Here is a 13,810-nt window from a genome sequence, read left to right on the forward strand (position 1 = left end):
GAAAGAGGAGGCAAGTTTGTATTACACATATACGTGTGTATGTGTATGTTATATGTGTGTGCTTGGAAGCAACATGAAGGGTTTCTGTATTCCCTAACACACAGGCATAGGGGTTAAAAGCAGGTAAGGCTGTCAAAGATATTCAATAAATTGCATATATCACATTGCTTTCCAATCTGTCTTAGGTATGTCACCATCATGTCTGCCTGTATTTTTGTCCTGCATATGTAAAGCAACTTGGGATCTAGTCCTCCTAAATGAAAGGTGATACAGAAATGTAAAGGATTAGTATCATTACAAAAATAGATACAAGGAATATGGAAAACATTCCTCACCAGGTTATAAATATGCTAATGGAAGTCAAATCTGGGACCTTAATTGCTTTACCAGAGTTCCTATAAATGCACAGAATTTAACCTCAGAATGTCCTGACTAGTCCTGTACATATTAAGAAAAATAAAATAATAATAATCCTTCAGATGTATTCCTCAAGGTTTGTGAGCCAGGTTTCTTGTGCTTGAAAGCCAGCAGCCCTGCCTCAGTGTTGGTTCAAGTTAGCCCCATTCCCCTGCTCCTCATGTTCATGGAGGGCAGAAGAGGGCTGCAATAAAATATTGCACAACCCTGAACAAAATGATACCCCTTGTGAGCAGCTCCAGGCCATACCATCTAGATTTAGCAATGTGGAAATGTTCCAGCAATGTACTATTTTGATAATACGCAAAATAAAATTGCTGCCTCATGTTGTACTTAATGCAGCCTCCCACCTCCACTCCCTCCCACCCCAGCTCCTTGTGGCCAGGAGGAATGTGACTGCAATGTAGCCTGGGTGGAGGACCAGACCCACAGCAAAGTGTCCTTCCTATCCTGACAGCTCAGAGAAGCACAAAAAGCTGTGCCCAAAAGCAATAGCACTGCACTAACTAGGGCTTCTTCCCCTGGGGAGGGACAGCTTTGATTACCCCCATTTCACAAGAAGGAGGCGGCACGGGAAGATGCCGGGAGGCCGGTATTGTGTGGGACTCCACAGTTCCTTGAATAGAAAGTGCAGCCTGACTGGTTGTGTCTGTGATCGTTAAAGCGCTGGTGGCTTGCCAGCCCAGGTTTCCCTCGAAAACAGACCTTTAGTTCCCTTAGAGAAAGAGAGGACTCACAAAAGACGATTTAAAAAACTCTTCTCCCTTCCTGACCCAAAGCTTCCCTTTCTGTGTGCGTTCAAGCCAGGAAAATCCTTACAGCCCTGTAGGGTGGAACCTCAGATCTCATCAAGGACCTCACCATGAGGACTTCCTCTATCAAAAAAAAACCCCAACCACCATACCACAGCTCGATAAAACCTATTCAGGAGAAGCGTTTCTTCCCTTTATGTGATCCCATAACTAGTAATGCCTTGGGGGTTATTTTACGGTAACAAGAGCGGGCTGGGTCTTGTGGTTCTTCCCAGAAGGCAACAAAGGCAGTCTGTTCCCATGGCCCGACCTCAGACACTGAGGACCTACCTGCAGCACAGCTGAGCTGGCTCTCCTTTTGGTGGCTCCAGCAAGGCAGGTAGTGACAGCATTGAGAACAAGATGATCTCAACAAGGGGCTGAGGGCAGCACCACTGCACCCCAAGGCTGGAGATGAAACTTCTGTGCACCTCCTAGAAATGCATCGGTGTAGTTAGTTTTTATCCAACCTAAAACTTAGATTTACCTCTTTGTCCCTCACTGTCTATCCGTAGAGTGCAGGTACCCTTTCTTTCTTTCTGCACTCTGGTCCATTTAACCTGCAATTCAGACCTTGTTTTCTGAGGTGTTGAAGCACACATCCATCATGCCTTATACGCCATCTGTAGCATCCTGACACCATCTACCCCTGGCCTAAGGTACTCTTATAGAATAAATACTAACTACCAGCCAGTCCGTCCCACAGCTGAACAGTGCATAATGCTGAAGTGGACAAAAGCTCCAGTAGGCTGCAAACCTTAGCATTTGTGGAGTGAGTTTTCTCTTCCCTGTGCCCTTGGCAGTCAGGACTTTACCATCTCAGAAACCCTTACTATTTGCAGCTGAGAATTGCTAAACTGGGGAGAAGTGGTGAAGGGGTTGAGGACTGGCTCCTGAAAGGAAAACCTTCCTTGTTTTCACCCCTGAAGGAAAAAGGGCACAAACGCATCTCTCCTCCCTCTTCCCCTCCCCTCCTCACTGCCTTTATAGCATGTAGGGGCTGGGGGGGTCAGGGCATTCCAGCGGCTGCTGGCCAGTATCCTGGAAACTGTCTCCTTTTTCCCAGTCCCAGCCCCTTTTATGAAGGAGACAATGCAGACATACAGTGAGTGCCTTGTGCATCACTTGGGCCCCCAGGCACTTTGACACAGGGATTTCGTACAGTGGCTAACCCTCTCCCCTCCTGCCCCGAAGTCCCCCACACCCAGTCCAGGGAGCTTCAGCCTTGCCTTTTCCAGGCTGATCCAGAAAGAAATTGCATGCATTATTTTCCCAAGCAGCTTGAAAAAAGTACGTGTAATGAGATTCCAGGGAAATAATCCAGATAATTCCAGAATTTGCCCATGGGTCCCTTTTGGTTTATTTACCCAGGTCTCTTCTTCCCCATTTCTTTTCCTCTTTCTTCCACCCAATCCCTTGCCCATCTCTCCCCAGAAGTCCTGCATGTTTCCCCTCTCCTCCTCAGTGTGTTTTGCTCTGGCCCCTCCACAGGGTGGAAAAGGCTGCTTCCCACTCCAGATGAGAAGTGGTCTCCATCCAAAGTGTGGCTGGCTTTCTTTGCTTGTTATGTCTTGCTCTAAAGGCACAAGATCTGTCAGAGGATTTGGAGGAATTAGCTATTACAGTATCCCAGTGACCCTCTGGCACACTTTCAGTTATACTGAGCACATTTCTGGGGTGAAGCTACAAGCCTGCACCTAAGTTTGTAGCTGATAGCCTCTGTTGGACAGTGATGTCCTAAAAAGTGCTTGGGTTCATTCACGTCACAGGGGATTTGGGCTTAGGTTTATTTGTTCATCTGAAGGATGGCTTTCCAGTTACCAAGACATACTACCGGCAATTGCAATGACATTTGCTACATCAACTCCACTGAGGTCTCTCATAGGAATATTTGAGCTATATTTCTTTGATTTCCTTGATATCTTTCTATCCTAGAAAATTGCTTTATACAGAAGCCATTTTACAGGAACCCCTGAAGAAATCCCCTGAATTAAATACAAAATACCAGACTGTCTTCAAAGCTGTATAATCTGTCGTAACTTCTGCTTTGCCCAGCTAATGAATCACAGCACTCCTCCAGGCCATCACAATCACCTCAAATCTCTTGTCCTTCCTGACTACTCCTGTCCCAATGCTGAGGTCAGTATTCTGCACCTTTTCTTACATGGGCTGCTGTCTAATGGCACTGTACCTGGGGAAGAGCTCCCTTGGCACTTGTCTAACTGATGCTTGATGCCTGCTGTAATCAGGTAACAAGCTGTAATACCTATTGTAATTGTACCTCTTTGCATTTTTTCCTATTCCTTACCTGTGCAGAGCATGTTCCAGCCCAGCAGAAGTTGTGCAGTCCCCTGTTACATACCTGATGCCTCTGTTTCCCACAGATACAGAGGAAAACATTGAAGCAGGCCTCTTAAGCAGCTTGGGTATGCTGCTTTGCACCAAGAGGAAAAAAGCAGAGGGAAGAGAGAAGAAATAACTCTAGGAGAGATAGTACAAGCTCTGTAGAAATAGCTTCTTCTGGATTCCTGCACTGAACATGTTTATTGGCTGATGGGTTGAGCACCCACTGCACCAACTTTTGTTTTAAAGCAGAAAGAGCACAAGGCAGATGTAACCGGTTATTTATCACACAGAGAAACTGCAAGATGATCTGTGCTCACCTAACAGAAGTAGCTTGTGAGTTTTCATAGAATCACAGAATAGTTTGGGTTGGAAGGGACCTTAAGATCATCTAGTTCCAATCCCACTGCCATGGGCAGGAACACCTCACACTAGACCATGTTGCCTAAGACTCCGTCCAATCTGGCCTTGAACACTGCCAGGGATGGGGCATTTACCACTTCTTTGGGCAACCCATTCCAGTGCCTCACCACCCTCACTGTAAAGAACTTCTCCCTTAGATCTGACCTGAATTCCCCCTGTTTAAGTTTGAACCCGTTACCCCTTGTCCTATCACTACAGTCCCTGATGAAGAGCCCCTCTCTGTCATCCTTGTAGTCCCCCTTCTTGCTCTTCCATGACACAGGAGCAGCACAGCAATGCCAACTGGCCCCAGTTCCTGTACCTGTAGCCCACTGGCCCAGCTCTACGTCCCCTGGACCTTGTGACTCATGAGGCTTTGACAGGAAAATTCACACTGCATGAGGACTGAATCCCTGTGTTAACAGACTAAGGGCATTAGTACGAAGGAGCAGGGGAGCATCCCTGTTTGGGCACCCCTCATATGGGCATGGTACAAGTTGTCCCAGCTGTCAGTGACACCAGAGGGATAAAATCTGGTATTCAAGTGTCTTACAAATGTGTTAGCAGTGTTGAGTCAGTGACGGCATCCCTTGCTCAGGCAGACGCTTTGCAAACACCTAGAGGCACTAATGTTATACATGGGCTTTATGTGACTTATCTCTTGTGTAAGTAACTGGAGGTAAATTGATCATTTATTTTTCCCTGCTGCTATTAAGGGTGCACTCTGTATCTGACAGAGAATTGTGTATACGCTTCCTCCAGCCACAGTTGCTGAGGCAGACTGGAACTGTTTCATGGCAGCTCTGGAAAATAAGCTTTTATTCTTTCCAAATTACTTCATAAAAAGAGTCATTGGGTTTCTTGTGGCCCTGTAATCATGTCAGGGCTGAGGCAGAAAGCAGAATTTTTTTTGGTGCTCTTGCACCCAGAAAATATGTCCTTTTCCAGAGCATGCGGCTTCTTCCATCACAAAGATAGAAGGATTCAAGGCAAGCTTTCTCCCTCGAAGAGAAACAGCTTTTGGCTGTTTATTATGGTGCTTCCTCCCTCCCAGCCAATGCAGCCACATTTAAATGCATTGCCTAGCAATGTAAATCCTATCCAGGAACTGTTCTTGAACATGGCCCTGCAGTTTTCTTCAGTCAAAACATGTTCACATGCTAATTTACTGAGATCACAGCAGCCACACCACCCCATCTGCACCCTGCCTGCCAGATTATAACGAATGGTTCTGGTGGGTTGAACATCTGACATGCTTTATAATAAAGGGATGGCCAGCCAAGCAGTGGTCAGTGCTGCAGGCTGCCCAGGAGAGGGGGTAGGTTTGTACAGCCACTGACTTGCCCAGTTTCCTGAGCTGGGAGATGCCAAACAGCCCCCATTCCAGGGCAATGAGCTGCTCCTTTGATCACTGGCAATTGGCTGTGCTGGAGGTGAATGGGGACACTTCCAAGGCTCTCCAGAAAGGCTTTGACTGGTCTTCTGGGTACCACTCCCCTGCTGCACTACAAGATGCCTAAATAGCCCTGGAGCATGTTACTTCCTATAGGCAGAGGTCTGGAAGAGCCTTGCACAGGTGGTTTTGCGGCAGAGAGCATCCACAAATGTCTTGCACAGTTTCACCTACCAGAAACACCCATCTGTCTTTCTCCTGCATCCCCACCAGGGCAGCATCGTCTTCCTCTCCTCCATCTCACGTCCACTGTAGGAACCAAATGCCATTTCGTACATTGTACATTACTGACCAAAATACTCTCCCTTTTGCAACAGAGATGTTTCCACAGCATCAGCAATGATTCCAGCTTGCTTGAAATTTCAGGGCTCCAGGGTGAGGCTAAAGCCATTTTTCATTTCAACGTGATAGCCTCTACTGCCCAGGGGCTCCACAACCCCAGGTGTGAATTGAAAACATGACTCCCGAGATGCTTCAGAAAGAAGTGTTTCATTCTTACCCTGGGCTGTGTCAAAATGATGGGCTGACCAAAATATTTGGCTGCAAATTTCTTAGCACCTGTAGTCTTCAGAGGCACTCAGAGGAGGTTAACCCTCCTGGGGGGCTTTCCTTGAAAGAAAATGATATATTGTGCTGTTAATAGGAAGTTATCAGAGACATGGGATGAGACAACCTGTGTGGAAAGAGCATAAGAAGAAGAGGACACGCAGTGTCTAAGTTGAGATCCCTTGCTCTATTCCAATGACTCCTTACTCTGGATGTGCTCCCTGTGCAATTACCCATGAGCAGAGCCAGTACTGTAGAGATGGGAGAGAGGATTTTTTAACCATGTGAAGGCTCATTTCCTGCACTAGGCAGTGGAAGCCTCTTTGCTCCATCTGTACTGGGCTTAAGACTTTGGTTAATCACACTTCATTACAAGCTGAAGCAAGGCAGCACCAAGGAGTTTGCAACCAGCTGGTCAGCAAAGAGGGAAGGCCATAGAGGGAGGAAGTGTGTTTCATAAATGTGGGTAAGGAGTATATATTATGAGTGTGCTGGGAATAAAAACAAGCTTGTACCAGTGAATAGCACGCCTCAAATTTCAGAGCAGTTCCTGTGGGCCCACTTAGAGCTTATTCCAGTTTCTCAGAAGTCACTGGTTCCAGCAATATCCCCAGTGTTTAGGAGCAAGGAATGTTGCCAGACCCTCTAGAGCCATGCCTCCAGAAATACATTGGAATTATTAAGCGCAATTAGTGTTCCTGTTTATTGTTAGAGGCATGATGTCTCCGCTTGTCTGCTGAGATCTTTTTTTTTTCAGGCAACACTCATAATTCAAGAAAAAGAGAAAAAATTGCCACAGTTCTGGTTTTTGTACTGTACAGGGTTGTTTGAGTCATTTGGTCTTGGTCACACCTGGCTGCTACACTGTCCCTCACTGATCTCTGTGCAAAGGTCTTATCACCACCATGCTGATGGATGGGCTGTCAGGGAAGGGAAGCCTGATACAGCCTTCAAATACTCTCATAAGGATGAAGCAGAAAACTTTTGGAATCATTTTACGTAGGTTTGATTTGTTTTGTTTTGTTTTTCTAATAAAATTAAAAGTTTTGACTTGGTTTTGAGCCAGAATGACAACACAGTTTTTTATTTACATTTCACGTTTCTGAGGGAGGGGAGCACACAGCTGAAAACTGGTGTGTTTCAGCCATGGGGAAAATTGCCTTCCTACCGTCTCTCCTCTTTTTTTTTATTGGAACAAATAGACACATAGTAAAAATGTGAGCCAGCTTCTTCTTTTTTTTTTTTTTTTGCTAATACTATAAAATAGGGAGCAAAGTCGGCTTCCCCTCATTTTCCTTTACTTCTTTATTCTGTCCTCTCTTTGCCAATTGGAAACAGAATGCAGAGAGTTACTTTGTCTCTGGAAACAGCTCTTGCACGGCTGAACTGTGTTTTCAATGGTTTCCAAATAGAACAGCTTTTTGGAACTTACATGGTCTTCCTGAAGTTTTAGGGGGGAGATCTGAGAAAATAAATTCATATTTTCTTCTTTTGAGCTTGTTTGGTGAGGGGAAGAACTGGGGAGATATAGTTACATTGGAAATTATATTGACAAGTTCCCTATTGACTATTCAATATAAGGAGGATTATACATAAATAGGAATAAAAAAGCTAAAACTGCTTGCCCTTTTCCTATGTTTTCTTCTCCAGCACTACTGTCAGCTTTTCCCTGTCATAAATGACCAATCCGTCTGAAAGTACTTTGCTGTCTGCATAGCGTAGGCAGATAGGAGCAGAGGTGGTGGAAGGTATATGTCCTTCTCATGGCACTATTCACCTCCAAAACAAACACAGTTTCTCAGTTCAGGAGAAGAGATCCTTCATTAGCAACACTGTAGATGCAGATACTGTTTTTCTAAATCAGTAGTGGAAAAACAAACAGAATCAAAAAGCAGCCCTGTAGAGACAAAGCAAGAGAATAGGCTTCACAAGTAGTTCAACTATGATTTTAAAGATCCTTGCCCAACGTCAGAAGTAGTTTCTAATGTTGTGTCTTATGTTGCTCTCTTTCTTCTATAGAATGAAGATTGAGTATTAAATGAGATATAGCAAGGAATAATCTATTGGAAACTTTGTTCTGGAAAAGATTAGGAGAGCATTTGGTTTTCAGTTTGAAAATAAAATGAAAAAGTCACAAGCCTTGAAGGAACTTTCCAATGTGGTTTTCATCTGGCTTGGCAGGTTTCTCTTGGAGAACAGAAAGCTGAAAGCAGATAGGAATTAGGAAAACATGCTGTGACCCGGATAGAAATTCTTCAGCAAGAAGAGAAATGCAGCAGCAAAACAGTATATAATGAAAGCCAAAAATCTTCTTTAACCATGTTTGTGTCTCATTTCTTCTGCAGGGCCAAATATTTCCAGGGGAAGAAGGTGAATGGAGAATTTGATATCCGAGTGGAACAGGTCAGTGATAAAAGAATTTGGCTCTAATAAGTGTGTGTGGACAGGGCTGAGGTTTTGATCACAGATAATCTGTGGATATTTCTTGTCTTGAAGAAAGGAACTAATAAGTTTTAAGGTATGTCCATTTTATAGAATTGTGGAAGCAATAAACAAAAATATCTTATTAGGCCATCCCTTCATCCTCCCTACCTTTGCAAAATCAGTTGCTATTTCTCCTTAAAATGCAATTTTCTGTTCTGGCGATGGGATCATAATTTCTTCCATTGGAAGACTACCTCACAGCTCTGTATATATGCCTGAAAAAGTGTAAAGTCAGCATGCAACAGTACATGGTGATGTCATGTTCCACATGAGATCTATACAAGTCTTCTGACTTACTCTGATTTAAGCCTAAAACCTTTGATTTAAGTATGTAAAACAACTGCATTTGGCAAAATCTTTTTATCTGCTTGAAGTCCACAACCAGTAAGGAGGTTCGTGGGCTGTTTTCTGATGTGCTCTACAGGGCACTGGGCAAATTATCTGTTTCCCTTTTAGCCTTCACCAGCCATCTGTTTCAGTTGAAAACTCTTGATTCTGCGGTTTGTGCCCTTCTGTCTGTGTTGGTCCAGTGTCTGTCAAAACAAAGTCCCAGTATTGACTGGAACTTTGGATGCTGTTGTCAAAGTAGATATGATTATTAGTAACCATTTGCAGGCATCTAACTTGAAAGCAGGCGTAAGGAGCGATGTAGAGATGAGCTGGTGATCCTGAAGGAATCATATGCTTGCTTTATACTCATTAGGGCTATAAAATTACTTGGATGGATAAAGAAACCCAGTGAATGTTGTCTGAATGACCTGATACTTTCTGTCTTCAAAAAGCTTTTGATTCTGCATTGTGTGTGTGTGCACACATGTGCATGTGTGTGTATGGAACTATTAATGCAGTGGTTTTGAAGACATTCTTAGGACCCATTGCCCTTGATAAAGTGCTCCTTCTTCTTTCAAAGGGGTGCTGTCCAGTTGCTTGGGACTATACATGATCACACATGTTCTGATCAGCTAGTACTGGGTGGTATTAGGAAGAACGATTCTCACTTGCACTTCCTTATCAAAGTCTTTATTTTGCTGGCTGCATCACTAAATGTCCTAAAAGATAACAATGGATTAAAAAAACAAAACAACAAAACCACACTTTTCACACAGAAGCAAGGAATCAAATAATAAGTCAGATTTGTCCTTCAAACCTCTGATCCAAGCCACTACACTGCTCAAAGAAGGCTCAGCTTCAAAGCTGGACCTGTTACTCTTCAAAATGACCTGTTAATTCCTTCCTAAACCTCCAGCCTCTGCTTTTCCCCTTATAAGCTTTCTCCTTGAATGTTATTGCACTTGAAGTCCTTATAAAGAAACTATCTTCGAATGGTTGGTGAGTGGAGAGGGGCAGAAGTGGAATCTTCATCCCTGATGGGTTAAACCCAGTAATGACCCTCGTCATTGTCACTGGGCAGCTTATCACATTTTCCCAAGCACTCTTTCAGGGAGACTTTCCCAGTCTGTCACTTGAAATCCTTCACATAGGCTGAATGTCCATGATTGAGATGGGGCACCAAACCGCTCCAAGTAAAGACCGCAAAGCTGGTGTAATTCTGCTGGTGAGGACCACTGCCAGAGCCCTTGCAGCCTTCTTTAAATACTGAGCATAGTGACTGCAGCTCTGCCCGAGGGAATGAAGTACGCTGTGGGTAGGAGAGCTGAGGAACAATGAACAAAGGTCCTGGCTGCTTCTACTAAGCCCCTCCCAGCCCCTTAGACCAGGCAGCTGAGCCTCCAAGTAGTGGGCATTGGACTGCTCTTGACTCCCCCAGACCTCAAAAGCAGAAGGAAAGATCACTTTCCCCAGCTGGATCACTGTCTGTCAAGGGAAACACAGAAGCTGCGTTGTCACAGGCAGTCCCTGAATCTGACCTCAGGCCCTTCCCCATATCATTAAGGCCAAGAGAGGGGCTCTTCTTTCTTCAAACTCCTGCTTTTTGTCCCCTTGGCTTTTCTTGCCCATCTATCCTTGCTCAGTATTTCTTGAAATTCAATTTTCTTTCATTGCTCCCACCCTAATTATCTGGAGCTTTCCTCTCTTCTTCCTCAAGCACAATCCAGGAGCCTAAAGTGTTGTGGAACAGATCCCCTGAGGCTGAACACATACCCTATCAACCTGAAAAACGAATGTTCATCCATTATGGGGAAAAAAAAAAGCAGGGAATAGCTCTGTTTACCAGACTGGCCCACACCTTTCTCTTTTAAGTGCCTAGCTCACCAGTCTTCACTACTGTAACTGACCCGTGAATGGCACACAGACTGTGCCATCATGCTCAAGCCCTGTTCAGTTCTATTCCTGTTCAGAATAAAATCTGCATCAGATCAAGATTTTACTTTTGGGCACCTCTTCAGCCACTTAGTCTGCTCAGTAAGTTCATTTAGTTTTTCAGTTTTCCATTTGATCCTGCTTCAGATAACCACACATTATTGACTCTGACAGAAATACAGTTTGTCTTTGGAAAGTTTTTATATTTTATAGGAAAAAACCACTTTTGATCTGAAAAGCTAAATAACAAAAAAAGTTTGAATGTCAGAAAGCAGTGAAAGGAAATATCCAAATGTTAAATACTCTTGAAAAACCGCATTGGGAAAAAGCAACTGCCTGTTTTTCTGACCATGCTAATTTTTTTGCCATTCTTCCAGGATGCTCTGTGGTTGGTTTAAACTGAAGGTAGAGTTTGCTTTGTTGCTTTTTCTCTTCCTCTTTCATCTCCATCTCTACTACATCTGAATTCTTTCTTAGCAAGCCATTTCGACAGTCTTTGGGGGGAAGCAGAGTAGGATAGTAGGTGATTTTTTTCTTTAAGTCATGACATCACTTATTTGTAATGGAGCAGGAGTGCTGAAAGCAGCACTGACTCTCCCTCTCTCAGCAGCGGGAAGTCACTTATCTAATCAGGTTATACACCCCTACCAGCTCTCAGAGCTGCCTCTCCCCCTTGGCTGTCATCCGAGGAATGCAAGACATATGTGATCATGCTGTCTTGCCACATCTATCCCCCACACCCAACACTGTGGAAGGCATTGGCTGATTTCAGCCAAATTGGAGAAACAGGCAGAGTTTCAAGATACTGAGTTACTTCAAGAGGTGAATTCAGTTCATGTTAGATGCTGGATAATCCACAGGGAAGAGACTATTAAATGCCATCCTGCTGCTCAGGAGCTGCTTCTGTAAGTCTCAGTTTGTATGAAAATAGATTTTATGGACTCTCAAAGAGGGTTTTATGGTTCATTAACACAAGAATGAATTGCATGACCTTAGTACCACCCCAAGGTCTTTGCTTTTCAGCTATGTCCATTACCAATAGTGAAAAGCAATGGACAAGAGATGCTGTGGGCACCGCCTGGTGCCTGTAAATAGTGGAGAGAGTTGTAAGGGATATTCAGGTAGGTACAACCTCTCCAGCCTCTGCTGTTTCCTGTCACCCCTTAAAATGAGCATGAAGCCTGACATTGTTTCCACCTTTGTTTCTTCTAATCTTCAGTGTAACACCCAAAACATATTGATTAAGGTGATTTAGAGGCGGTGGGATTTATTATTGCCCACCCTTGACTGAAACCCAGGCATACTCAGCATTGCCTTCTTCCTGCTGACTGCAGGGGGGAGATGAGGGGCTGTATGAGGGCTGTGGAGGTGGGAAGCAAGTGCAAGTGCTCTTCTGAATCAGACCCCCTTTTTCTTTGCAGGCAGTTTGGATTACATTTTGATTATTTGGATAATTTTCCACTACAAGTCCTTCCATAGCAATGATAGTCATTCATAATCATAAAATCATGGAATGGTTTGGGTTGGAAAGGACCTTAAAGCTCATCTAGTTCCAAGCCCCTGCCATGGGCAGGGACACCTTCCACTAGAGCAGGTTGCTCCACCCCTGTCCAACTTGGCCTTGAACACTGTCAGGGATGGGGCAGCCACAGTTTCTCTGGGCAACCTGTGCCAGCTCCTAAGGACCCTCACAGGGAAGAATTTTTTTCCTAATATCTAAGCTAAATCCCCCCTCTGTCAGATTGAACCCATTCCATCTTGTCCTATCACTATGTACCCTTCTAAAAAGCCCCTCTCCATCTTTCTTGTAGGCCCCCTTTAGGCACTGGAGCTGCTTTAAGGTCCTCCCAAAGCCTTCCCTTCTCCAGGCTGAACTACACCAGCTATCAACCTGCTTTACTCAGTGTGGGTAAACCCCTAAGCTTTAAGAAGCAACTGAGCCTAAAAATACCATTGTTATTTTATGCTAAAAATAAGGTTTTTAGATTTTGATTCATATTGTTGCTTTTACTTGTCTTATGATTTCTGGCTTTGAGAACTGCAGTGTATACGTATTCAGTTCTTTTCCCAAAAAATACAAATGCTAGAAAAATTCTTTTAGATATTAAAAGTGTAAGTTGGATTCAACAGATCTAAAGTTAAGTTGTGTTTAAAGAAGAATCTTAAAGTGGCCGTGGGACTTGCCCAGATGCTTTTAGTCTTTCCCAAAATTAATTTTGCTTTTATCTTCTCAGTCCTTCACTGGCTGGCCAGAAGACAGGAGGCATCAGGAAACACGGTATCTTCAGGAAGAGGAGGAATTAGACCATAGACCTTATGCTCTGTCAAATGCCTTTCATCACTAGAGGCAACTGTAGCAGCTCAGCAGCTCCTTCCTCACCCTCTCTGCCCTGTTCCAAAGAAAACTAAGCCTTGCATGCTCTAAGGATTTCATATGACTCTGGGGTTTCCCATATTATCCCAATGTACCCCAGGTGAGGGACTCCTTGGGCATTAGGTGTGTCCCATGTGCAATAGGGATGCCACTGTGTATCCCTAGCACACCCAAAAACAAGGACAAGAGGGCAAGAAGGTGGTGCTGAGACCTGGACAGCCACAGACCCATTTAATGGACTGTAATACTGCGGTCAGTGGCCAGATGAGTGGACATTTGCCATCTGTCTGGGAGAGAGATGCCCACAAAGCAGGATGTGCAGAGTAGAGTCACTGGGATGACCATGGAGACCTGATGACCATGGAGACCTGGTTTCATAGGAGGCTGAAAGAGCTGGGTTTATCCTTCCAAAACAGAGGCGGAAGGAGACGCAGCTGCTTTTGATAAATATGCTGGTTTAAGAAAGGCTTTTGTGACAGGGCAACTGCAGTAGCAAGGGGTCAGACCCTATGGCTCTGTTGGGTTTTTCCAGTCTTGTGCCCAGTGTTGACCACTGAGAGCCTAGGATGGAGAGAGAAGAGCACAGATCTAGTAGGCAAGAGCAAGCAGCACTTCTTAGAGAGAGCCTACCACCTTTGGGGTACCTTTCCTTCAGGTATTTCCCAAAGGCATTTAAACATATGCAGAGACATCTTTCCTGGCATTGGCTAATTGGTGGTGGAGGGGGGTGGAAAGAGT

The 13,810-nt window shown here is 44.4% G+C and overlaps 1 protein-coding gene across 1 annotated transcript in view; it reads left to right on the top strand.

The window, feature by feature from the left end:
- LOC104410996 (synapsin-3-like) overlaps nucleotides 1-13,810 on the top strand; it is a 47,974-nt gene that overhangs the window by 6,279 nt on the left and 27,885 nt on the right. The window contains exon 2 of the mRNA XM_010021313.1: nucleotides 8,298-8,355. Within this exon, the coding sequence (XP_010019615.1) occupies nucleotides 8,298-8,355 (58 nt within the window). The remainder of the gene's footprint in view (nucleotides 1-8,297; nucleotides 8,356-13,810) is intronic.

The sequence above is a fragment of the Nestor notabilis genome, unplaced genomic scaffold (assembly GCF_000696875.1).
Source record: "Nestor notabilis isolate BGI_N333 unplaced genomic scaffold, ASM69687v1 scaffold5129, whole genome shotgun sequence".
NCBI lineage: Eukaryota > Metazoa > Chordata > Aves > Psittaciformes > Psittacidae > Nestor > Nestor notabilis.